Source organism: Rhodamnia argentea, chromosome 3 (assembly GCF_020921035.1).
Source record: "Rhodamnia argentea isolate NSW1041297 chromosome 3, ASM2092103v1, whole genome shotgun sequence".
NCBI lineage: Eukaryota > Viridiplantae > Streptophyta > Magnoliopsida > Myrtales > Myrtaceae > Rhodamnia > Rhodamnia argentea.
In genome coordinates, this window is record NC_063152.1 from 33,693,499 (window position 1) to 33,718,433 (window position 24,935).

Here is a 24,935-nt window from a genome sequence, read left to right on the forward strand (position 1 = left end):
TCATCCCTTTGGTGTTTTAAGGAAAGTGAAAGTCGTTTTTCTCCAATCTAAGCTCATTCTTTCCCGTCCATGGAAAACGTTTTTCTATAGATCGATAAGTTTTCCGTCATCCAAACATCGAAAAAGTCAGAAAATAATTTCTTGAAAACAGTTTCCTTCAAACAAACGGACCCTGAATAAAGATAAAGGGCGAATAAATCTCGTGGACAGACGACGTGGCAACGTACGAGATGCCGAAGACCCTGATTGGTCCCAATCAAGAAGCATTCCTATGCTTGTGGGCTCGCAGCTCGATTCTGCTTGAAGCAAGAGACAACCGGACAAGATAAAAAAGTGCAAGGTACTCAAGGCCAACGAAAGCGATAAATGGGTTGTTGGGGGCCCATCTGGCGTCGACTTCAGGATTGCACGTGAGCACGTGCCATTAGATCACGTGCCATTGTATAATTACACCGCTTAACCTCTAAATACGGGTGATTAACCCGATCCGCCATGGATCGCGTGCAAAACTACCGTCTTATTTCCCACGCACCCGACGGCCGCGAGGGTCATTGCATAGGTTCATTCGCGACGAACTTAGGCTCTCTCTCTCTCTCTCTCTCTCGAGAATGGCTTGAGTTATTGGAGCATTGAGAAAAGAGATCGGACCTGATACTTCTCCGGATCGGGATGCCTTGACCGGGACGTCAAGGCATCCATTCTATTCATGACGACGCGTGATTTTTAAAAGCTATTTTTTTTTTTGTTATATACTAGTATAACTTTTATAGAAGCATAACGTTTAATTATTAACAAAAAAATCTTATCTAACTTTGCCTTTTCAATTTATATAACATTGATATGACACGCGACACGACATGTCATTTTCAAAAAAATAGGAAATTTTGACATATTATATATTAAATGTATATTATCATGCATATATAAGATATTAGTCGTGCGTTTCTTTTTCTCTTCTTTTTTCTATCAGAAATTCACGACTAGGTTTTTTTGGATTATCTGAGTATATGACTAAAATATATATATTTTTGATAAATTTACATTTTGACCGTTAACTTATTGACAATGCTTAAAATTGATCCGGCGAGTATCTAGATGCCGAACTCGCATGTCGCTGGCATGTCCGGATTGCTAATCGCATGTCGATTGCATGTCGGAGAGTGTGTCGTGTCTCTTGAAGAGTGTCGGTACTGCATAATTTTTAGCGTCAATGAACTGTATACACGCTGAGTTTCACCTTATTTCAGTTACACGTCCGCTTGGATCACGGTTATTTATCATTAAACGACGGTCCAAAAACGACGTATAGTTCATGGAATCACCAAGACTAAAGTCAAGTCGCACTGCTCGAACCACGTTCGTTCACCAACTCAACCCAGCAATGATGAATAATTACAAAAATAAGAGAATTTTTTTTATCCATCACGTCCCCATAAGTGTTTGTCGTTTTGCTCCTCCTTTGTCGTTTTTAATTGTGTCATGTTGTCCAGGTGGACGGCTAATTTGCTATTGACATCTTCAATTCCAACCGGTTGGCATGTAGCTCCTACCAGTCAAATCGGTCAACGGTTCACTGACAAATTGCTCGTGAATATCCAAAAATAAAATTAACCGAGCAGTGTCAGGAAAACTGAAATTCCATTTTAAATTGGGGAAAAAGGCACAAAAATAAAAGAAGAAGAAGAAGAAGAAAACCATCGGCGTCGGGCTACTTACAACCCGACCCGAACAAAAGCCAAACATATATATATCCTCCACAAATTCGACAAGCGTCACCGACAAAAGCATAAATACATGGAAATCGCATAATACTTTCATGAATACGATCCGCATGACAATAAGACAATATCGAGTATCTTAGATTATTGTCTGATATTTAGATTAGTGGATTATTACTAGCTATCGAGAACAACTTAGACAAATCAAAATAGATCATAACTCATATTATAATTTGTGTATGATGAGCCGAATATTTATACTCATTAATTATAGAATTAATACCAGGAAAAATTTCAAATTGGTATACTTGCCCAAACTATTTTTTTTGATCGGAATCTTAAACTGATACACTTATAATAAATTTATCATAAATTAATTTTTTGATCAAAAACTTGTATACTTGTGATAAATATATCATCCGTTAGTTTTCACTAACTTAGATCAATGCCACGAAAAATCCTAAATTGATACACTTGTGACAAATAGAGAGTAGAAATCCTAAAGTGGTACACTCGTCGATTGTCATATGTCATCAATCTTAGCAATTTGACGATAAAATTTAACGAAAACTAACAACGGGTAAATTTATCACAAATGTAACTAGTTTATGGGGTTTTTTGTGATAAAAAAAAATAGTTTTGAGTAAATTTATCATAAGTGTAGCAGTTTGATTTTTTTGGCCAAAAAATTAGTTTGTGAAAAGTTTTGTCACATGTGTACAAATTTAGGATTTATTATAGCCAAAAAAAGTTTACAATTTATCACATGGTCCTAGTTTGGGTTTGTCGTGATATTAATCCTTAACAATATTCAATCAATGTGTTGAAACATAATATGTATGTCAAATGAGTTATATATGGGTTGCGAATGAGTCATAGATAATTTTACAACTTATATAGACTCGGACCATCTTTATCATTCTCTTTTTATTCTCTCTCACTCTCACTCGATCTTACGCTCACTCACTCCGTACTCTCATATCGGTTTGGGCATAATTTCGTAAATTTAACTAATATGAAAGTATTTTAAGAATATATGTCCAGTTAGGAATGAATTGGGTCAATCGTGAATCACTAACCAAGCAAAAAAAAAAAAAAACGTGAATCACTAGATTTGCGTTGAAAAATGAGTCAAAACGAATCTATTTGGATTAGACCATTTTCTATCCGACCCAAATTCGATCCACCCGTTCATCGAGTGTGCGTGATACATTCCCGATTTTCGTTTCGATAATTATGTACGATTTTAAACCCTTTGGATTATGATATTGTACATGCATAAAAGTCATGCGGACCGCCAATCACCTTACGGGGCGGAGTCACAGACAATGCATGTGAAATGTCCGGATAATTTTTGTGAAAATGTTTATACGAAGATTAGATGGGTAAACGCCAAATAATTAAGTCAATATTTATGTACATCGATATGCTTAAATAATGAAAAAAGGATTTCTGATTTGTTTTTTGTTTTTTCATTTTCGGGATTTTGGTTGGGGGCAGCAAACACCTCCCCAAGCGTCGGTATAAGAGCACGAGGCGAAGCTGGCGACGGAAGAAGATGGCGGACTGCTCTCTCCACCAAAACCCCGACGGAATCACAGAGATGAAGACGAGGGAAACCTAGTTGGAGCGTCAGGACTCCACTCCGAAAACCTTTGACGGTCGAGGATTAACCTCCATCTCCGAATCTCAAGCCCGGAGCAAGGTTTCTTTATATTTCTCCCATTTTCTTTTGGGTTCGGATTCGTTTTTTGATGCTGTCATGTCGAAGGATGTCGAGTTCTGTCGGAGCTGATAAAAGGGCTTTGTTGGGTTTTTGTTTTTTTTTTTCCCAAAGCGATTATGTAGGAGCTCAAGGGTGACTTTGAGCGTTGACTTGATGATCAGCTTTTCAAGATATGGATTCGATGCAATATTCGAGTAAATTTTTCTGATTATGAGCCGGAGAAACCTCCTTCAATGGTGGTAGACTCTGTTTGTAACCTTGTTAAGAATTACACGGTTGGGAACTTGACGGGTGTGCCCTTTCTTGGCTTTGAAAAAGATAACCAGTCCATTTTGCTTAGACTACAGAGGCCTAATGCTTGCAGAGTGTCACTGGGCCTCCTCCTGTTTTTTTTTTTTTTTTGAAAACTTTTTTGGGTGTGTGAATGTTCAGGTTTGACTGTGTAATTATATTTGGTTTTGGGATTTGGCTGTCCTTAGCCTTTTGTGACAGAGATCCGTCATCTGTGCGTGTTTGTAGTATTTGTCATAATTCGCCATGTATCGCAGATCTCCTTGGTCCTTAAGACTTGTGCTTATGCTCTTTTTGGCTGACAATATTATTAGTTGATTTGATCAACCAGTTGCTGATGTTTCTTCTTCTGTATTATTGCTTATGGGGTTTTTCTTCACGTATAGTCGGGAGTATTAGGCTATTCATCTGGGTAATTGTACTTGAGCTGTGACTTGACTTTGTTGCTTGATCCCGGTTTTAGATGTCCCTGGTCTTTCATGACCGACTAATTGATTGCTTTATCCCTTTTCATTGCAAAAATTTAGTATTGGACTTTAGTTGTTAGCTCGTCATTCTCTATTTAGTCTAAGGGTTTTGCAGTTGGACTTTGTAGCTACAAAATTTAGAATAAAAAGAGGAACAGGGGAAAACATTTGGGCATGATGCACCATGAATGAGCTTGAGGGTTTATGATAGAATGTTTGGCAGGTCAAATCTCATAGATTGAAGTTGAAACCGTTCAAGGTAGGTAGAACCCATGTGGATCGTCTTGCCATGTAAGGTGAAATAGTTTCTTGTCTAGAGTGTGGTATAGGAGGCTGGCCTAGGCTTCGGTTTGTCTTCTCTATTTTCTTTCAGTGGAGCCATCCAACTTTAGGTGAGAAAATGAGATCGATCGGATCTCCTGGTGTAGGCTTACTCTTACTCTGGTATCCTTCTTTGTACCTTTAGCTATCCGGCCATCGCTTACTTAGGGTATTTGACTCGCTTAGTTGTTTCTTTGCTGCAGATGAGCACACACGATTCTGAACATGGACACATCATTGAAGTGTGTGGAGATGTGCCAGCCTTGGAAACGAGCCAGGTCGGTGGTAAGGTATGCGCAGAGGCACCTTGTGGTTTTTCAGACGCCAGCAATAGTTCGAAAGATGCAAGAGAGAGGTCAAACTCGATGAAGAAACTTTTGATTGTGGTTGTGCTTTGTGTGATCTTCATGAGCGTAGAAGTAGTCGGTGGTATTGAAGCCAACAGTCTTGCCATTCTCACAGATGCAGCGCATTTGCTGTCGGATGTTGCTTCATTTGCAATATCCTTATTCGCTCTTTGGGCATCAGGTTGGGAGGCCACTCCACGCCAGTCTTATGGTTTCTTCCGAATTGAAATTCTTGGTGCACTTGTCTCCATCCAGATTATATGGCTACTTGCTGGGATTCTTGTGTATGAAGCAATAGATAGACTTATTAACGGTACAACCGAAGTTCATGGCTTTCTCATGTTCATTGTTGCTACATTTGGTCTTCTTGTGAACATTGCCATGGCAGTCTTACTGGGTCATGATCACAGCCATGGTCACGGCCACGGACATGACCATGGTCATGGACATAGTCATGGGCATGATGACGATGATGATACACATGAACATGATGGTGATCATGCTCATAGCCGCGGGGATCATGGTGATTTGCATACTCATGGATTAACTTTTAAGAAGCATCCCCATCATCATCATGGAGAAGATTCTAAAGGACATGCTGATCAACATCATGGCCATGAAACAGATCAAACTGAGCCTCTTTTGCAGACTTGCTCGGAAGCTGAAGGTGACTCAAAAGCTGGAACCACACAGAAGCAGCGACGTAATATCAACATGCAAGGTGCTTATCTTCATGTACTAGGGGATTCCATTCAAAGTGTAGGAGTGATGATTGGCGGTGCAATTATATGGATTAAGCCCGAGTGGAAGATTGTCGACTTGATCTGCACCCTGATATTCTCAGTAATTGTGCTTGGGACAACAATAAGGATGCTCCGTAACATTCTGGAGGTTCTGATGGAGAGTACACCTAGAGAGATTGATGCCACAAGGCTTGAGAGGGGACTTTGCGAGATGGATGAAGTGATTGCAGTCCATGAATTGCACATCTGGGCTATAACGGTTGGAAAGGTGCTATTAGCCTGCCATGTCAAAATAAAGAGCGATGCCAACGCCGATATGGTCCTGGACAAGGTTGTAGACTACATCAGAAGAGAGTACAATATAAGTCATGTCACCATTCAAATAGAAAGAGAGTAGATATAGGAAGGTGAATGATTGCTCCTAATTTGTTTGGATGTTGCTGTTTTGGCCTTTTTTCTTAGCTGGGCCTTTGAGGCTCTTCAGGAGTATGATGTAATGTCCTTACCTTCTGTCTAGTTTCTTCGACTACGATTACTAGTTCATTAAGTAATAAAGAGAGCTGCTCCAATTGATTTGGATTGGGTCTTTAAACTTTAAGATCTTCGCATCATTGAATGTCATAGTCTTGTTTGTTGAAAATTTTGCCTGTGTTAATGTTCTTTGGCTGCTGTGGGCATTTAGAGTTACGTGCCTCTACTTATCCAGTTATCTATGATTGGATGATTTAACTCATGACTATTGATTTTGGGAAGTTTTAAGTACTACTGATGACGACATGAGTAGGAAAGCGAACTCCACTTATCATTTGAAAATAATTCGCTCAAGGCCTGTGCACCTTTCTGCCATGCTGAAACATACCTGTCTGGTGTAACTGCTGTTCACGAGGAATTCAGGAGAGATACATAAGCAAATACAAGTCGAGTATTTTTGTAGGAATCATGTTGATAGGCGAGACTTCTTGACATGACATGTAGAATTCCCAGATTAAATTGCTGCTCAAGCTTGTCTGATATGATTTTGTTTACGCAATGCTAGGAATACATTGATTATGCATTATACTGGTTGAAACTTCAACTAGTGGTCCAAAATTTGCCCGAAGGAAAAGCAACAAAATAGCGGGACGCTCCTTCATTCTGAATCAACCAACGTTGCTTATTCTAATAATGCTCCCAAATTAGCTTTTGGTAAGCCAAAATACAACCTGTAAACAGAGGTTTACGTCATGTTCTCTCTGTACGTGCGTGCGTGCGACTAATCTCTTTGTTAGACACGATCAATCATACACAAGTTGTTAAGCTTTTCTATCTACAGATGAGCTGGGAAATGTTCTAGCCTGCTTGAGCATACAATTAGCAGGATTCGGAGGTCTTGTAGAGCTCAACAAGGGAGAAGTTGTGAGCATGAGATGCCACTCGAATGCCAGAAAAGCCTGCCCCACTGCTAGAGTCTTGAATTCTTGCTCGGTCCTCTCTTTTCCACCTTGAAACATGCTCGTGATGAACACGTACATTTGAAATGGGCTCGCAGAAGCAAGATTAGCTCCAGGTGTTTCTGGAATCACCAGATCAACCACCATTACTTTCCTGCCGTCAAAAAAGCATCGTAGCAGTTCTTCAGTATCTTGGTACAGAGTTCATCGCTCCATGTATGAAGGATCCACTGTTTAGTTACCACGTTAGTGCTCATAATGTGCAAAGAACCGAAATTTACATGCGACTTCGAATATAGAGAAGTTAACCAGAACTCTTGGTAATAATGAAAAAGCATTCTTCTAGCTCCTTGTTCTGCAATACTACTGTAGCATCTAAGACTAACCTTCATGAATATGGCATCTCCTTTAGGAATACTCACAAACATATCTCCTGCAATGTTCTCAATACCCGTACCAAATCATAGTCTCCATCAAATTCCAAAATCAATCAATTTTTGAGTTAAGGAACTATCACGTGTGTCTCAAATAATGATGCTTTAGGTTCTTTATCGTGGTTAAAATTGAAGTAGGAAGGTATTTCTCTTTTGGTTTGCTGTGATATGTCATTGACCTTACACTTGTGCAATCCTAGTGAAGAAACTGCATCACTGTTTGCAAGTGAAGTTCCACTTGGGATTGCTATGGATTTGTGTGAACAGTCTATGGAAGAAATGCTATCTCTTTTGCCAAATGCTGTTGCATTTGTGGGGAAGGAGGTTTATGTGATAAAAAACCACTAGAGAAGCTTGCCTTTGCACTCAAAAGTTTAGCGATTTCTACGTCCGAACTTCGATTGGGACTCCATACGAATTCTGGACTGGTCGATAAGTTTGTACGACAACTTTCCCTTGCTTCCATACCTGAATAAGAGGGCGACTTCTCAATAACCGATGCCAGGTCAAAGTTGATCCCCTTAGTGTGAGGGTAATTGGAGATGATCATGCTAAGAATGGAACCATCACCACCTCCTACATCAACCAGTGAGCTGAGCCCTTCAAAACCTTTGTATGCGTCCAAGACGGCGACATGAACAACTTCTTGTATTCTTTCATCGAGTCCTTGAAAATCTCAGAGAATCCGGCATCCTCCCCTAAGTATGAGAATGCATTTACACCATGTGCCCTTTCAAATGGAACTCCTCCTCCCAGAACTGCATCTGTCAAGTGGAACCTGTTCCGGCGAAAGCCAAAAGTGCAGAACTATTGAGAACTGTATTTTCGGGATGCAAAAGTAATGGAGATAAAGCGTGATTCATGAACGATGCATCACGCTCTTGACATATATGAACGTCGGTAATGTCTCTATGAAATGTCATCGAACTGAGATGCTGAAATTTGAAGTCCGAGATTGAAAATACGGTTCTACAGCAAAGAGCGGTATCAACGATCTTGTAACTCGCCGTTTCATACCAGAGGACACGAGATGCCTAAACTAAAAAAAGATGACGCAGAGTACATGTTTAGAAACAAGGAATTTGTCCATGAAGCAATTCTATTAGTCTTAGTCCTACTTAAATGTGGTCATGTATAAACTTAAAGGTAAGAACCTAACTCTAAGAAAAGCACCTTTCCTGGTCATCTATGAAGAACCCATTGATTTTTCTCTTTTATGGAAGTAATAATTACCACATATCAATCATGACCTTGTCCTGACCCTTCAACATCTGAGTATCTGACCGCTCAATGAAGCACGTTCCCGGTTCCTCAGGAAATACTTGGCCACGGGTGCCAAGCCATAGACCCTGCAACCCCCATCACCCTGGTGATCTTTTCCCAGAGAGACACTGAGAATCGAGTGGCTCGCGAGGAGGCTAAGCATGTTGTCCAGCGCGTCGTGTGCATCCAGGTTGTTCGTGACTGGAATCTTGGAAGCGATCTGCGAAGGAGAGAGAGCTTGGCGTCGGGGCCTTCTCTCTCCAGTACCTCGAGCACACCCAACTCGACCGTTGCTTTCAGGACCATGGGCACGACCGATGAATTCGCTAGTTGCATGGCATACAGTGCGATCGGTGACGATGAATGACGATGATGATTCATCTTCGTTGCTGCTGCTGCTGCTGGCGGTGGCTATCATCTCGTGTTTGTCCATGGAGTTTCCTGACCATCTAGCTCGAGTCAACGCTGATGAAAGAGGAATTTTTTTGTAAAGCTAATTTCAGGGGAGAACAAAAGGATGGGTTTATGTTGAAACGTCCGTGTTCGGTAAAGTTTTGTACCCTTTTAAATGGTGGGTACGATGTTGTTGTTGGTCAACATGTGCTAAATTGTTTTGGGTGTTTATTTTTGGTTTTTTTTTTGTCGAAACTGCGAATTTCATTTCGTTAGACCCAAGCCCACCTACAAGAGCAGGGGCATCAAAACATGGGATTTCCCAAGGAGGGGAAGGACAGTTAGAAACCCAGTTAAGAGGTAGAGCCTTGCATCTATAGGCCTTTACAACCCAGTTTGCTAGTTCATTTGAGTCACGGGGACAGGGGGCAAAATCTAGACTCTCAAAAAGGGCCAAGAGGCCAAAACAGTAAGTAATAAGTGGCTCAACATCCTAAGGATAGAGGGAAGAATCTTTCAGATAGCTTATCAAGATTGAACAATTGAACTCTAGTATTAGTTTCATTCGAGGTCGATAAGCAAAGTGGCGAAGAGCATGGAGTCAGGCTAGAGTTTCAGCTTGAATGACATATGACACTTGGACTGGGTGGACGATTCCTTCAATCAATCTTCCTTCTGAATCGCGGCACTTTGCAAGCGATTGCCCCTTCAGTGGTCCTCGAGAGGTGTGATCCATTGATGTTTATTTTCAGCAATCTTGGGTCAGGTGGTCTCCATCTTGGTTGAAAGTTCACCGATATTGCCTCACGCTTTAAGTTGCTTCTATTCCACTTCATGTAATTGTGATGCATGTCTAGAGCAGAGTGGATTATGCTGATTGTGTCCAACTGCTTGTGGTAGAAGACGAGGGAGTTGCGCGCTAACCAGATATTCCAAAGAGTGACAGCAATGATCTCGAACGGTATGTTCTTCTGGGTCATATCATTATAGTTTAGCAACCATTCCTCAACTCTAGTGTAATTATCCCAAAAATCTCCGAGATGACTCAAATTTGATTTTGGCATCTCCATGCTTCCTTTTCTAATTCGGGCATGTACTTAAGCATAAGAAGGTAAATTTCTTAGTTTATTGCCCGGAGATGTAAATTTTATTGGAATAACGCCGATAGTGATCGCTATACATGATATTGCTAAGCATTCCTCTCTACTGATGAGCTGGGCAAGCACTGGCCAGTGTGAAGCAGCATCCAAATTAGCAAGATTTGCCATTCTTGTATAGCTCAACAAGGGAGAAATTATGGGCGGAATATGCCACTCGAATGCTGCAAAATCCCGCCGCTTTTGCTAGAGTCTCGAACTCTTTCTCTGTCCTCTCTTTCCCCTTCGAATTCACCCGCATGAACACATACATCTGGAACAGGTTTTGAGCAGCAAGATCGGCTTCAGGCACTTCGGGAATCACCAGATCGACCGCCATTACCTTCCCATCGCATGGCAATGAGTCGTAGCAGTTCTTTAGGATCTTGACACAGAGTTCATCATTGAACATGTGAAGTACCCACTGTCATAGATCACCGGTGTTAGTGCTTGAATTGTATTTGCACAAATGCACAGAAGTCGGCAAAATCGACCTTGAATTTGAGAAGCTAACTAGAATCCGGATAGCAACAAATCAACCACTCTTCTAGCAACAACTTATTCTGCAATCTCGCTTAGGCAATATGAACTTGTTGGGCTGTCTAGACTGACCTTAATGAAAATCGCATCTCCTTTTGGAATGCTTACAAACATATCTCCAGCAATGTACTCAATACCTGCACCAAATCATAGTCTCCATAACAATGTTCCCAGTAGATAAGTCTATATGAGAACTTTCCCCTGCTTCCATACCTGGATAAGAAGGCGACTTCTCGATAACCGATGCCAGATCGAAGTTGATCGCCTTAATGTGAGGGTACTTGGAAATGATCATGCTAAGAATGGAACCATCGCCGCCTCCAACATCAACTAGCGAGCTGAGCCCTTCGAAACCCTTGTATCCGTCTAAGATTTTCGACATGAGGAGCTTGTTGTATTCTTTCATCGAGTTCTTGAAAAGCTGAGAGAATCTCGCATCCTTCCCTAAGTATGAGGGTACGGTCATCCCATATGCCCTTTCAAATGGAATTCCTCCTTCCAGAACTGCATCTTTTAAGTGGAACCTGCTCACAGAATTTTATGAAAATATGAATATCAACAAAAGGCCCCAGAACAGAAAGCAGAAAACGCTCGCCTTTTGCTTTATATATATATATATAAAAAAAAAATTCCTTTTGAGAATTTAGATCCATCAGGACCCTACCAATTCTTCTGTTTTCTAAAGAGAAACAGAGTCATCACCAGAAATCAATCATGACCCTGTCCTGAGCCATGAACATCAGATCACTCAGCGACCCTCCTTCTCGGTTCCTCAAGAAGTACTCGGCCACTGGTGCCAAACCATAGACTCTGCAACCCCCATCACCCGGGCAATCTTTTCCCAAGGAGACGCTGAGAATCGAGTGGCTAGCGAGGAGGCTGAGCATCTTATCGAGCACGTCGGGTGCTTGCGGGTTGTTCCTGACGGGGATCTTGGAAGCGATCTGCGAAGAAGAGAGCATGGCGGCGGGGCCTTCTCTCTCCAAGATCTCAAGCACGCCAAGTTCGACTGTTGCCTTCAGGACCATGGGCAGGACGGATGAAGTCGCCAGTTGCATGGCGTAGAGTGGGATCGATGAAGATGATGATTCATGTTCCTCCTTGTTGATAGCTATCATCTTGGGTTCGTCCATGGAGTTTCTTTGACTGTCAAGCGTTGATGAAACAAGAGATATAGGAAGCTGCTGATTTCAGGGGAGAACAAATTATGATGATGGGTTTCTGTTGTAATGGATGTTACTGTAAATTCTTGTGCCCTTTCCTCCCTTTTCATGGGGTGCGATGTTGTTGTCGGTCTTTTGGTTTTGTTTCTGAGAAAGAGTTCTGAACCGCTCTGGGTTTTGACTTGTTCACCGACGACTTTTCTCAACGACTGCTTCCTAACATGATTTGGTTCTAGAACCGGAAAAACCTTGTTGCTTTAACGAGTAAGCATGGTTTCAGGGTAGAATCGATAATCGGAGAACCGAACTTGCGATTCCTGATCCAATTTTAGGTTCTAGTAAATCAAGGTCTGGTTTCGGATTTCGTATTTTGAGGAACGGTTGGTTCCGGTTCCTAGTTCTCTATGGAACCGAATCGGAATCAAAATCGGAACCATCATTTTTAAATCCTAACTTAGGCAAATTGGCTGATATCATACTCCCAAATTTGAATACCAAATGGATCATCTTTTACCATATTTTTCCCAGCTCGAGATACGTGATTCCACAATTTAGCAATTTCTCAGGAGCTTCATGTGAATAGAAAACCGATCTTTGGGTTGTCTCTTGTCAGTAAAATTTGATCTCACGATCTAAAGTTTCAAGGGCTATTTGAGCTCTCCCTTGTCAGGCCGTTCTTTCGAAGAAATATCTATTAAGATTGCACCCAAGACAAATTGAGCAATTTGGGCAAGTGACCACGAGAGCAAATCAATTCCAACAAAGCAAAGTAACTTCGGTAGGTCACAAGATGAACCGGACAAGTTAGATCTCAGTCCACCACAAGAGAAAAGAAATTATATTTTTTTCTCGTCGTTTAATTAACGCAAAAAGAATTAACAAGAAGGGAATATGACGAAACTAGGGTTTGGCTTCAAGTTGGAATCTATTTTGATGCATTGGGAGTTTATATTGGCAGGTTCTCGGGTACCCTAGAATCGGACCCGGAACCGGTGACGGGGATAGGTTTCAGATTTCAGAGTATGTAAGGTATGTTCTAGATTTCGAAAAATGAGAAATCTGTATTGGTGGGTAGGTTCAAGATTCTAGGTAAAATTTACTCGGAATATGGAACAGTTCACCCCTAATTGCTTTCCGGATAGAGTCTCCTAGGTGGAGTCAGAATTTCATTTTGGCATCTCCATGTTTTTAATTCTCCGAAGTCTAACATATAAGTTTAAGAAATAAAGACACAACATATATAAGTAGTTATACCACCCACCCGGGTGGCGCCGCTGGTTCGCGCACTCTTCCTCTCGCAAAAGGTCGAGTGTTCGAATCCCGTGGGCGTCGCAGGGTGACTTACCCGGTGGCACGTGTGTGGTGGCTAGTACGTGTTGCCCCCGGGGTTTACCCCCCGGCTGCCGGCCGTGCGGGGTTCCCCCGGGTCATAAAAAAAATATATATATATATATATATATATATAAGTAGTTAGCACGATTCGTCTTACCCTATCTTATACACCGTTTTGTCTCGTATGGTAAATGTTAAAGTTTTCGACGTTATGATTTGCATCTCCCAAAAGTAACCAACGTGTTTCGATGTGCACGTCGCATGTCGGATAAGTTGGTTTAAAGCCATTTGTGTATTTATCCCAAAAATCTCCGAGATGACTCAAATTTGACTTTGGCACGTCCATGTATCCTTTTCTAATTTGGGCATTTACTTAAGCATAACAAGGTAAATTTCTTAATTTATTGCCCGGAGATGTAAATTTTATTGGAATAATGCCATTAGTGATCGCTATATGTCCCTTTACTTTTTTTTTTTTTGTTTCAAAGTGAACCACTTTCTAAAATGGTTCGCCGATTCACCATTCATCCGCCCACCGTTTCGGGGACGGAATTTGATGACCTAGTATTGATGTCACAAATTGGACAACTTCATTAAGATATTTGCTGACCTTTTTTTTTTTTTTTTTCCTGTCGTATCTTCAATTCTCTCTCTCTTTTTTTTTTACTTTTGCTGTCTTTTTGCATAACGGGAGATCAAACTCCACACATATGATACTAGCGTCCCCACCTCTAATTCCTTTACTAGCAAGGCTGCATGCCTATTGACAATATATATAAAAGAAAAATTTTAAACAAAAAAAAAATACAGAGACTGTTTTTAATTTTGCACAAAGTTGATAGATCAGTGATGGTATTATCCAAATCTTTATTAGGCAAAATACGTTCTGTAAACAACGGTTTACATAATGTCCTCTCTCTCTCTCTCTCTGAGGAAATTTAACAGGGCGAGTCACTTAGCAGCAAACTCTTTATTGTACACGATCAAGCATACATGATTTGTTAAGCACTGGCCAGCGTGAAGCATCATCATCCAATTAGCAAGATTTGCCATTCTTGTATAGCTCGACGAGGGAGAAATTATGGGCGGAATACGCCACCCGGATGCTGCAAAATCCCGCCGCTTTCGCTAGAGTCTCGAACTCTTTCTCGGTCCTCTCTTTCCCCATTGGATTCATGCCCCGCATGAACACGTACATCTGGAACAGGCTTCGAGCAGCAAGATCAGCTTCAGGCACTTCCGGAATCACCAGATCGACCGCCATTACTTTCCCATCGCACGGCAACGCGTCGTAGCAGTTCTTCAGGATCTTGACACAGAGTTCGTCATCGAACATGTGAAGTACCCACTGTCATAGATCACCAGTGTTACCTCTTAAATTGTATTTGCCAAATGCACAGAAGTTTGCAAAATCGTCCTTGAATTTGAGAAGCTAAGGAGAATTCGGATAGCAACAAATCAACCACTCTTCTAGCAACAACTTATTCTGCAATCTCGCTGAGGCAATATGAACTTGTTGCGTTGTCTAGACTGACCTTAATGAAAATCGCATCTCCTTTTGGAATGCTTACAAACATATCTCCAGCAATGTACTCAATACCTGCACCAAATCATAGTCTCCATAACAATGTTCACAGTAGATAGGTCTGTATGAGAACTTTCCCCTGCTTCCATACCTGGATAAGAAGGCGACTTCTCGATAACCGATGCCAGATCGAAGTTGATCGCCTTAATGTGAGGGTACTTGGAAATGATCATCCTAAGAATGGAACCATCGCCGCCTCCTACATCAACCAGGGAGCTGAGCCCTTCGAAACCCTTGTATCCGTCCAAGATTTTCGGCGTGAACAATTTGTTGTATTCTTTCATCGAGTTCTTGAAAATCTCAGAGAATTTCGCATCCTTCCCTAAGTATGAGAGTGCGGTCATCCCATGTGCCCTTTCAAATGGAACTCCTCCTTCCAGAACTGCATCTTTTAAGTGGAACCTGCTCATAGAATTTCATGGAAATTTGAATCTCAACGAAGCCCCTGCAGACTCTTCTGCATTTTAAAGGGAAAAAGAATCATTACCAGAAATCAATCGTGACCCTGTCCTGAACCATGAACATCAGATCACTCAGTGACCCGCCTTCTCGGTTCCTCAAGAAGTACTCGGCCACTGGTGCCAAACCATAGACTCTGCAACCCCCATCATCCGGGCCATCTTTTCCCAAGGAGACGCTGAGAATCGAGTGGCTAGCGAGGAGGCTGAGCATCTTATCAAGCACATCGGGCGCTTGCGGGTTGTTCCTGATGGGGATCCTGGAAGCGATCTGCGAAGGAGAGAGCATGGCGGCGGGGCCTTCTCTCTCCAAGATCTCGAGCACGCCCAGTTCGATTGTTGCCTTCAGGACCATGGGCAGGACGGATGAAGTCGCCAGTTGCATGGCGTAGAGTGGGATCGATGAGGACGACGATTCCTCTTCCTTCTTGTTGATAGCTATCATCTTGTGTTCGGCCATGGAGTTTCTTTGACTGTCAAGCTCCAGTCAACGCTGATGAAACAAGAGACTGTAGGAAGCTGCTGATTTCAGGGGAGAACAAATTATGATGATGGGTTTCTGTTGTAGTGGATTTTACTGTAAGTTCTTGTGCCCTTTCGTGCCTTTTCATGGGGTACGCTGTTGTTGTCGGTCTTTTGGTTTTGTTTCTGAGAAAGAGTTCTGAACCGTTTTGGGGTCTGACTTGTTGACCGACGATTTTTCTCGACGGCTGCTAAGAGCATGCATGAAAACACTTCTACCTCTGGATTTCTCTGCCAGGAGTCAATCTGGCAGGGAAATCCGTTTGGTAAAAACCTTGCCGAAGTAGAAATCCGTTTGGTAAAAAAATTGACTTATGGTAGGATTTTCAACTTCCGGTAGAATTTTTAATTTCTGGCAAGATTTTTTGCCAACTTTGAGAAGTAATTTTTTTTTACTTCTCCACCTTAGAATCACTTCTTCGATCACATTGACCTCCACCGACCGCCCATCGCCGCCCGCGCCGCCCTCTACCGTCGGCCGCCGTCCGCGGTCGCCGCTTGGCCGCTGGCCGCCGTCCGCCGGTCGCCGCCGCTTGTCGCCGCCTCCCGCGGTGGCCGGCCGTCCCCGCCGGCCGCCGCCCCGCCGGTCTCCCGCCGTCAAAGATTTTGTTAATAATGTTCTAGAAGTAGAAATTTTCAACCATAATCAAACGAATTTTTCTAATCAGAAGTTAATCTGAAGTAAAAGTAGAAAAATCATCTTCTGCTTTGAAGGAGAAGTTGAGAAATCAACTTCCGGTCAGAAGTTGAGAAATCAATCTGAAGTGTTACCATGCACACCCTAACCTAAAATGATTTGAGTCCAGAGCCGGAAAATCCTTGTTGCTTTCCGGAGAGAGTCTCCGAGGTGGAGTCAGAATTTGATTTTGGCATCTCCACGATGTTTTCATTCTCCAAAGTCTAACATATAAGTTTAAGAAATAAAGACATAACATTTGTAAGTAGTTAGCGCGATTCGTCTTTCCCTATCATGGATACTGTTTGTCTCGTATGGTAAAGTCTCCGACATTGTGATTTGCCTCTCTCAAAAGTAACCAACTTGTTTCGATCTGCACGTCAGGTCTACCTCCCCATCTCGAGAAAGTTTGATTAAAAATAATACCATCCTATATAGCAAAATGAAATAAACCACTTTTCTAGTTCTTCTCCTCCATGGCTAGAAAAACTCAAGTAATATTTGCTGGGCTATTAAGCTTGGCAATGTGAGCTTGTGGTTAAATGGAGCTGCCAAGATCCCCCTATGAATATCAAACTCTTTGTACATCCATTCCTTAGGTCAAAGGTGAAGTAAGCTGTTTCGATGTTGTCTTTCTCGTCAAGGCAACTGAACTACAAATCGATCATACCCGGTTCGATAGTAGAGCGGGATCGATGATGATGATGATGATGATGATGATGATGATGATGATGATGATTCATCTTCTTAGTGGATAGCTATCATCTTGTGTTTGTCCATGGAGTTTCTTGGCTATCTTAGCTCCACTTTGTTGGAGTGTGGTTCATACTTCCTGCTGACACGAAAACATGAGAGTCCCGCTCCCAGGTGAGCCAACGGGAGTCTCAAGGGAGCACTTTGAGCTCATATTTTTCCATTGACAGTTTGGCATTGGGCTCATGAATATTTACTGCTATATATACTCTTTTTCGGTTGTAATCAAGTGATGTAAACGAGAAGTGTGGGGTACTAATTATAGTGAAATTATCTGCTTGACGTAGCCCTAATTTAAGGGTGAACCATGATATAACCTTCAGTCGATTTTCTTTTTTCACTTTTACGATTCACTTCATTTGTGGTTTGTGCGTTGAATCCTAACACACTCAACACCATAATAAAAAACAAGAAATGTTCGGTGATTTCTGGAAAGGGAAAACAACATCTTGGGTTTATGTTGTAATATTTACTTATGTGCCCTTTTTATTGTGTACGACGTTAATGGTTGGTCAACGTGCGAAGAGTTCTGAATCGTTTTGGGGTCTAACTTGTTGACCGATGACTTTTCTCAAAGGCCACTTTCTTCGGGTCGCCACATCGATTTTGAATAGAAAACACTTCACTTCTTTCGAGTGGGGAAAAGTCTCCCAGGTGGAGTTAGATTTGATTTTGGCATCTCAATGGTTTCATTCTCGAAATCCAACATCTTCTTTTGATGAACTAAGACATTGCAATAGATACGTTAAGCAAGATTTGCCACATCTATTAATGTCCTATCCCATCTTATCTTATGTCATGTTCTGGCATGTATCTCTTGGAAATAGCCAACGTGTCTCGATCTGCATACCCGGTAAGATGCTTTCATCTTTCGTAAGTTGATGAAAATACCACACTAAATTATAAAATGGAATAAATCACTTTCAAATTCTTCTCCATAACTAGAACGACTCAAGTATATTCTCTCGGCTATCGAGCTTGATAACTTGATCTTGTCATTCAATGGAAGACCGAAGTGGTTGCAATGTTAGTGAACAATTAGATTGATTGGTCTGCCAAGATCCACTCATTAATACCAAACTCTTTATTTCCTTTCCTTGGAAGGGTCAAAATTGAATTACGCTGTTTCCAAGTTGTCTTTCTCGTTAAGGCAACTGAACTACAAATGTGCAATGATTTGTCACAATGTGGCTCACCTTTGAAGTGGGAAGCCCAATAGAACAGGATGTTAAACAGGTCCAAGTAAAGTGGACTACCTTTGGGCCCAATAGGAAAGGCCCATGCCTATCTTTTAGCTTGGCAAGTTTCGAAGATAATCATGTTTGAGATCTTCAATTCACAAGAATCGATCGACTAAAGTTATCGTCTTTGAGATAATTCCTATACATTATTCAAAATGACTGTCTCTTTTCCGCAACACAAAACTACGACCATCAGTGCGGAGACCCTCAAAAACATCGGTTAGACGGGCCAAATCTCACATCTCTTACAATAAACATAAGCGAAAACATTCGACCCCTCCTTGCTTTCGGAGAGCAATATGCCGTGATACCGAGATCGTAAGTTACGTCGAGCGTATGGTATTGGTTCACCAAATGATGAAGAAGACAACGAATGCTATCAAGCTCCAGTGTCTAATAAGCAATGCTTGAACATGGGTACGATGAACAGAGTATCTATTTTGACACGTGATAATCGATTGGGAGGAAAGAGTTGTGCCCAGACATTTCTCTTCTTGGGATATATGACAATCGTATTAGCCGTATAAAATTAGGAGGGCCAATTGCAGCGCAGGAGCACAGAAAAAAAGTTAGGCCGACCCTTTTTTCCAATTAGGTTTGAATAATGATGGGTTTCGATTTCCCTACAAAAAGCCATTGACTCCATAATCATCTAGCCTTTTTTATTCGGAATCATAGCTAACTACTTCCTCTTTGATCTCAATGTCCTCCTCACAGGAAGAATCCGCGAGATTCATGCGCACAATTACATTAACTTGATGTTAGGTTTAGTGAAAATTATGAATTTTAATTGGGCGTTCAGGCAAGCGATTAAACAAGCGGAACCGGGTCCGTCCAAGCACCACCGAGATGATGCGCTCTATTTTGCTGCTAGAGAGATTCGAATGCAAGCTTCCGGATCTCTTGCATTATCCGCGATACACCGGGTCCGAATCAAAACCCAATTAAATCGAATCGCCTCCTCGAAATTCCACATTCCTTTATAAGGCAAAATCACTTGGGTATCGGCCAGGTTTAGATGATATGCTCGGACATCAACGCTGCTAGGCTTCCACTTGCGCACTTGAAGTCGATTCTTTGAAATCAATGAAGAGATCTTTTAGTCAAGACATCACTCGAGAAGCTCAACAACGGCTTACCCTTTTCATTTACTTCTCGATCGCATCAGTACGCGGAGCACGATAACGATAAGGCATTCCATGTGCAGATGCACAGTTCCCTTTGTCCTTGTGGTTCACTTAGCTATGTATGAGCCCTCGAAGTCCCAAGGAGAAGATAGATGCTTTTGCTTGCTTAGCTTTCCATGTACTCTCTGGTTTGATTAGATAATGAAGAGTTTCACTTTCCCTTTTTCTTCTTAAGGTCACTTAATAATGCTGGTGTGCCTTCTCTTTTTGGCTCGGGGAAAAGGAATAATTATACACATCATCTTTAGACTTTAGTCCCCTACACACGCCCAAGAGCTAAAAAGCTTCAAAGTGCTGTAGTTATACTTGTCTTTAAGTTCGAAAAGCAATGGAAAGAACACAAAAATCAAAAGGCTCAAAGTGCAAAGACTCTGTAGGTTTTGAGAGAGAGAGAGAGAGAGAGAGAGAGAGAGAGAGAGAGATGGGCAATAAGAGCTGAGAGCGTGATGATAGTTGAAGGACCACTAGGGCTCCTATTCCAAGCCCTACAAGCACAGGACCACCCAAGGCCAACTGCATTTTCTTCTTCTCTTTGGCGGCTGGCTCTCTCTCTCTCTCTCTCTAGCAAGTTGGGTTTCAATTCTCCAGCAATTACAACCATATAAAAAAGAACTAGTTACCGTCGTTAATCAGCATCTACGCCACCTAACGTCTCTATTTCCATCTTCTTCTTGTTCGTTCTCTCCGCTTTTAAGGAGATAAGGGTCGTGCCTGCCTGGCTGTCGGTCGTCTGTCTTATCATGCCACTTGGCGAAGCATGTGCGGTTTTCTGTATCTACTGTCGCATATCTTCTGCAACGGAGTACGAAAGGATAGCCTCGAAATCTTATCGAGATTAATCTATTAAGCGACGAGAGACAACATAATAATGCTCAAAATTAGCGGGAGATCCATGCTTGAATTAGGGTTTTTTCGTTTGCATGTCCTAGCTGGATTATGCCACACTCCATCTTTCAGATGACATTACTAACATTACTAAATTGGAAATCGTCTGATGTCTGACATGTGCATGAATTTAAGAACAAAATATTAAAGTGGGGGCAAGAAGAGAGAGATTCCTCTTGGATGGGCTGTATATGCCAATTCAATCGCGGGGTGGCTTTAGCCTAATACTTCAGAAAACTTGCTTCGTGAAGGAGATCTATATTCGGACACTTGCTTATTAAATTACGTTTAATCTCGTTTATCTTTTAATCTTGGGATTAAGTTTTTGAATTGATAGTGTCTGCTAATTTCTTTTTTTTTACTTTTTCCGGAACCCACTAGTTTTTAATGTCAGCCAGATCACCAGATGATTCTAAATTAAACGTTGGTCAACTACATTTCGTACTATTAGAAAATAAATCACGCACATCTTGGGAATCTGACCAAAAACAACGATTTGTAAACAACACGTTTGATAGCATGTCGCTTCAACAAAATCGATTTTATGGTATAACAATCTGATTGCGAGCCTAGCAGCAAAGTGGATTCTTGTCCTTTACATGACCTAACGCTCAAGCACTTTCCAATTCCTTAAATATCGCTTTGTGGGCCATTAAGTGCTTAATTAGCATGGCCATTCCCGCAAGCATAACGACAAGAATTGCGTAGCCGAGTTGCATTCTAGAGTAGGAAAAAAGAAAAGATGAGGCCGATTACGAGACGAAGGCGGAGGAAAAAAAGACGAGAGAGCAAGCCTCGGGAAAGTATAGATTGGCTTGCAGCTACCACTGCCCCGATTGTTCGACCACGAAAGGGGTCTATCATAGCGATTAGGGCTTATTTTCCTCTGATTTTAGTAAGGTGATACGGGTCGATGTCCTTGTGAGGGTAAGCAACTATTTGTGATTTGTGACTAATCTAATACTGTGCTTCTTCGAAAGTCTAGTATCATGTGAATACTTCAAAAATAAGCCATTAGCCCAATCAGAGATGGTTGGAAGAGGAAGCACTATATATACAATTTATATTTGCATTATTGTAATTTTGTGTATCCATTCCTTGAAATTGACTTTATTTTAGTATAGAATTTTAATCCACCTCGACTATATTACATTATTCTTTTTTCCTGCCGCATGCATCGTACGATTGTAATTTACATTATTACATAGCCTAATTCTTCAGAGGAAATCTTATCCAACACTTATGCGCCGTCGTTTGGGTATAGCACGTATTTCGTGGAGAAGATAACCAATGAATGTCCATAAAAACATAGACACATTACTGTCTTGATCAAAGTTTGCAAATTGGTAAAAGGCTGATAATATGGAAATAAAGTAATTTTCATCGTTCGTGTACCAACTACTCCAAACCTGAGCTGTTAGATGAAGACGAGATTGCCCAATTGTATCGTATCGCCAATTTCATTTGGGCTCGGTACTTGAGATGCTACTAAAGTATACTCCACATCGCGTTAATGTAAAGTTTCCGATACAAATTGCGATAATATACTAGACCTCAAGCATGCTTCTTCCGGTTTGTTTGTCATGCAAACTACCAAATGTCAGATATATTTGGAGATTTGAATGTACAGATAATATTGGACGTTAACATAAATAAGAAGAAGTTGAAGTGCGAAAGAAATAATTATATAAAAGAGGTCACCCGTTCCAAATGAGAAGGGCTTTTTGAGAACGTTAATCCTTTAATTACAAATTCCTAATCAAGGTTAATCTAACATAGGGTATATCTTGTTATAAAGATAAAGAATTGAACCAGCACCTTTGAGCTGGGTGACTGAAGCAAGTGGATCAGCAACTGGGTTGGCAAATTAGGGCAACTTGGTCTATCCCAAGTCAAAAATATTCAAATCTTGAACATTAAGAAAAGAAGAAAGAAAGATTCAAATCGCAATAGTTACCTAACCCTAGTGACGTCATTCCTCTTGTTACTGATTGGTGATTAGTTCACCAATGGATGCAAACGTCACCCTAATCCAGGTAGATGACGAGAGGTACACTTTGAGAATCAAACATGATTAATTTAATAGGTCACGTCGCATCCGTAATAACTCATAAACGATTAAATAATCTTTTTCCTTTGGCTGGTCCAATGAATAAAAAAAATCTTATAACGGCAAAAAATATATAAAAATATATATGAAGGCCCTCTTGGTTTAGATTATCCAAGGCCTGCTTCATTATTGAATCACAGGTTAAAAATAATTCCCAAGTGGAAGAGAGATCTGATGAATGTATTGACACTTTAGGTCACACCGAGGCTAGAACGGGACGCAAGAAATGGAAGAAGCCAGATTAATGGATGCAGGGTCTGCCTAGGTTTCCATTATCTAACTATAGTGGAACTGGAAACCATAGTTTCAACTCTCTTGAACTCGAGGGCGACATTAGCTAACCACCTTTCAATTGTCCTCTGAGTAAACCTCAACCTAAGTTTGAGATATAGAACAAAACGAAATAACACGTGCTGTGTGCTTGCTACTACTAAAGTGCTTTAATTTTAGGTCGAGTAACCTCCGGAGATCCCTTCACTTTCCTTTCGAAGAGGCGAATCAAAGACCCAAAAAGGATACTATGTATCTACGAACATCCAATTAATCTCACGAATTAAGGTCGTATGTCTAGATAACGTGTGATGGCATCTCTATCTATAGGGCTTTCATCCGTTAGGTAATCATCATCAATTTGCGTCAATTGAACTGGCCCTACAACCCCCCTAAAAACACACTTGTTCCAATCTATCTTATGACTTTGAGGTTATTGGGTTCGTGTCATGTTCATGGCCAATATGACTCTATGATGATGGCTCTAGGACCTTCATTTATTTTATAAATTGTTATAGAGAGTAGATTAGAAAGCCCTTAAAGCGTAATGCTAACATTCTGGACCTTGATGAGCACTTTAATCCAGGTACGTAGGCATTATTTGTCTGTCCATTTGATTGATAACTACCTGCTAGGTTACTTAAAGGGCCAGCTTTAGGAGTTGGGTGGGGAATTTTTCCACTGAAAATACATCAACTTGGCAGTTGAAGAGTATACATGTATATTGACTTTATTGTGTGGACAATATGGGGAAGCGCGGCACAAATTCAATACCTAGTTACAAGAAGATTAAAAATGGGGCTGGACTGAGAACCCAACATTAATAAGGTCTAGTTTTCAAAAGGAAAAGTTGTTCAATTAGTCCTAAATCTATTGTGTGGATGTCCCAAGTCTCGTAGCATGATCGGTGATGGCTAGACCACAACATCAGCGATCTCGGGCTAAATTTGACTGGGAGGACTAAATTGGAATTTCGCGTAGAGATTTAGGACTAAATTGGCAAATCTAGAAAAGTTACAACAAGCTTATGATTGATCGGATAACTTCTCCTTTAGAAAGTCATTCGATCCTGTCAAATGGGGGGAGAATGGGGTGTTCCTAAAGCTATGGAAAAGGAGACGGGGCAACTTGCATGTTTGATGGAAGGTGACAATTCTGGTTATGGAATAACTAATGCTAATGATGTTAGGTTGTTCCTAAGTCTGCCTTTGAAATGTTGCTGGTCTCCCATTGGGCCCCTTTTTTTCCTCTGAATAAACCTAATGTGTTCAAATTGGCAGATGCATATTATTGAATATGATGACCCTGATGAATTTAAGGGCCAAAGTCCACGTTTTTAATTACTAAAAGCTGCTTAGTAATTCACAAGTGGGATTAGTAAGTCACAAGTGGGATGTGCTACAGCTTGCTTAGCTCATAGGCATTTGCTTTCCTTGTATAGGAAGTCCCAATTGTTAAGTTAAATTGTTCGGTGTTAGGGTTTCTCAGGGTATATTCTGTTGGCATATTATTGCCTGGAGATTCATTCTGCTCACCATGGTACAGGAAAATCCATTTTTGGATTGTTGCTATAGAGGAAAGATGTGTGCATATGAGAGGGTTGCTAATCAATAATCAACAAAGCATAGACCATTGACTGATGATGTTTCATAAGATATGCTCCTCCCCTCAGATATTTACATAAGTGTTGGGTTAGATAATTTAAATGGGTGCACCACAAATCAGTTGAGGCGGCTGATCAGTCAACTTCCACAGCTGTTCTCAACAAAAGCTTCACCCCTATATTATATAGGTATATCTAACATACATATGCCTACAATTATCGAAAAAGAAAATAAATGTGAAGGGTAAAAGTAGAACAAACAGACAAGTAATTCTCACCTAAATTATGTTGGGATTAGGCACACAAGCACAATAGAATAGAGAGTAAAGGCGGGAACGAAA

The 24,935-nt window shown here is 41.1% G+C and overlaps 3 protein-coding genes and 1 pseudogene across 3 annotated transcripts; 1 reads left to right on the forward strand and 3 right to left on the reverse strand.

Annotated features, from left to right (window-relative positions):
* Positions 1-3,214: 3,214 nt before the first annotated feature.
* LOC115748014 (metal tolerance protein 1-like) lies at positions 3,215-6,010 on the forward strand. Its single transcript, XM_030684375.2, has 2 exons — positions 3,215-3,423; positions 4,727-6,010. The coding sequence occupies exon 2, from the start codon at positions 4,727-4,729 to the stop codon at positions 6,008-6,010; it is 1,284 nt and encodes a 427-aa protein (XP_030540235.1). The 5' UTR covers positions 3,215-3,423.
* A 953-nt stretch (positions 6,011-6,963) lies between these two features.
* LOC115747992 lies at positions 6,964-9,173 on the reverse strand (annotated as a pseudogene).
* A 1,134-nt stretch (positions 9,174-10,307) lies between these two features.
* On the reverse strand, positions 10,308-12,038 carry LOC115748016 (caffeic acid 3-O-methyltransferase-like). The gene is made up of 4 exons (XM_030684378.2): positions 11,512-12,038; positions 11,023-11,333; positions 10,882-10,946; positions 10,308-10,693 (listed from the first exon to the last, which is right to left on the reverse strand). The coding sequence occupies exons 1-4, from the start codon at positions 11,940-11,942 to the stop codon at positions 10,385-10,387; spliced, it is 1,116 nt and encodes a 371-aa protein (XP_030540238.1). The 5' UTR covers positions 11,943-12,038; the 3' UTR covers positions 10,308-10,384.
* A 2,083-nt stretch (positions 12,039-14,121) lies between these two features.
* Positions 14,122-15,957, reverse strand: LOC115748015 (caffeic acid 3-O-methyltransferase-like). Its single transcript, XM_030684377.2, has 4 exons — positions 15,377-15,957; positions 14,981-15,291; positions 14,840-14,904; positions 14,122-14,652 (listed from the first exon to the last, which is right to left on the reverse strand). The coding sequence occupies exons 1-4, from the start codon at positions 15,805-15,807 to the stop codon at positions 14,341-14,343; spliced, it is 1,119 nt and encodes a 372-aa protein (XP_030540237.1). The 5' UTR covers positions 15,808-15,957; the 3' UTR covers positions 14,122-14,340.
* Between the last annotated feature and the right edge of the window lie 8,978 nt (positions 15,958-24,935).

What these genes read in the sequence shown, in the direction of transcription:
- LOC115748016 (XM_030684378.2), bottom strand. Translation starts at nt 11,942, where the DNA reads ATGGACGAACCCAAGATGATAGCTATCAACAAGGAGGAACATGAATCA. An exon ending in AGGGTCATGATTGATTTCTG is followed by an intron (nt 11,334 to 11,511) that starts GTGATGACTCTG and finishes TTCTGTGAGCAG; the next exon opens with GTTCCACTTAAAAGATGCAG. An exon ending in GAAGTCGCCTTCTTATCCAG is followed by an intron (nt 10,947 to 11,022) that starts GTATGGAAGCAG and finishes GATTTGGTGCAG; the next exon opens with GTATTGAGTACATTGCTGGA.
- LOC115748014 (XM_030684375.2), top strand. Translation starts at nt 4,727, where the DNA reads ATGAGCACACACGATTCTGAACATGGACACATCATTGAAGTGTGTGGA.
- LOC115748015 (XM_030684377.2), bottom strand. Translation starts at nt 15,807, where the DNA reads ATGGCCGAACACAAGATGATAGCTATCAACAAGAAGGAAGAGGAATCG. An exon ending in AGGGTCACGATTGATTTCTG is followed by an intron (nt 15,292 to 15,376) that starts GTAATGATTCTT and finishes TTCTATGAGCAG; the next exon opens with GTTCCACTTAAAAGATGCAG. An exon ending in GAAGTCGCCTTCTTATCCAG is followed by an intron (nt 14,905 to 14,980) that starts GTATGGAAGCAG and finishes GATTTGGTGCAG; the next exon opens with GTATTGAGTACATTGCTGGA.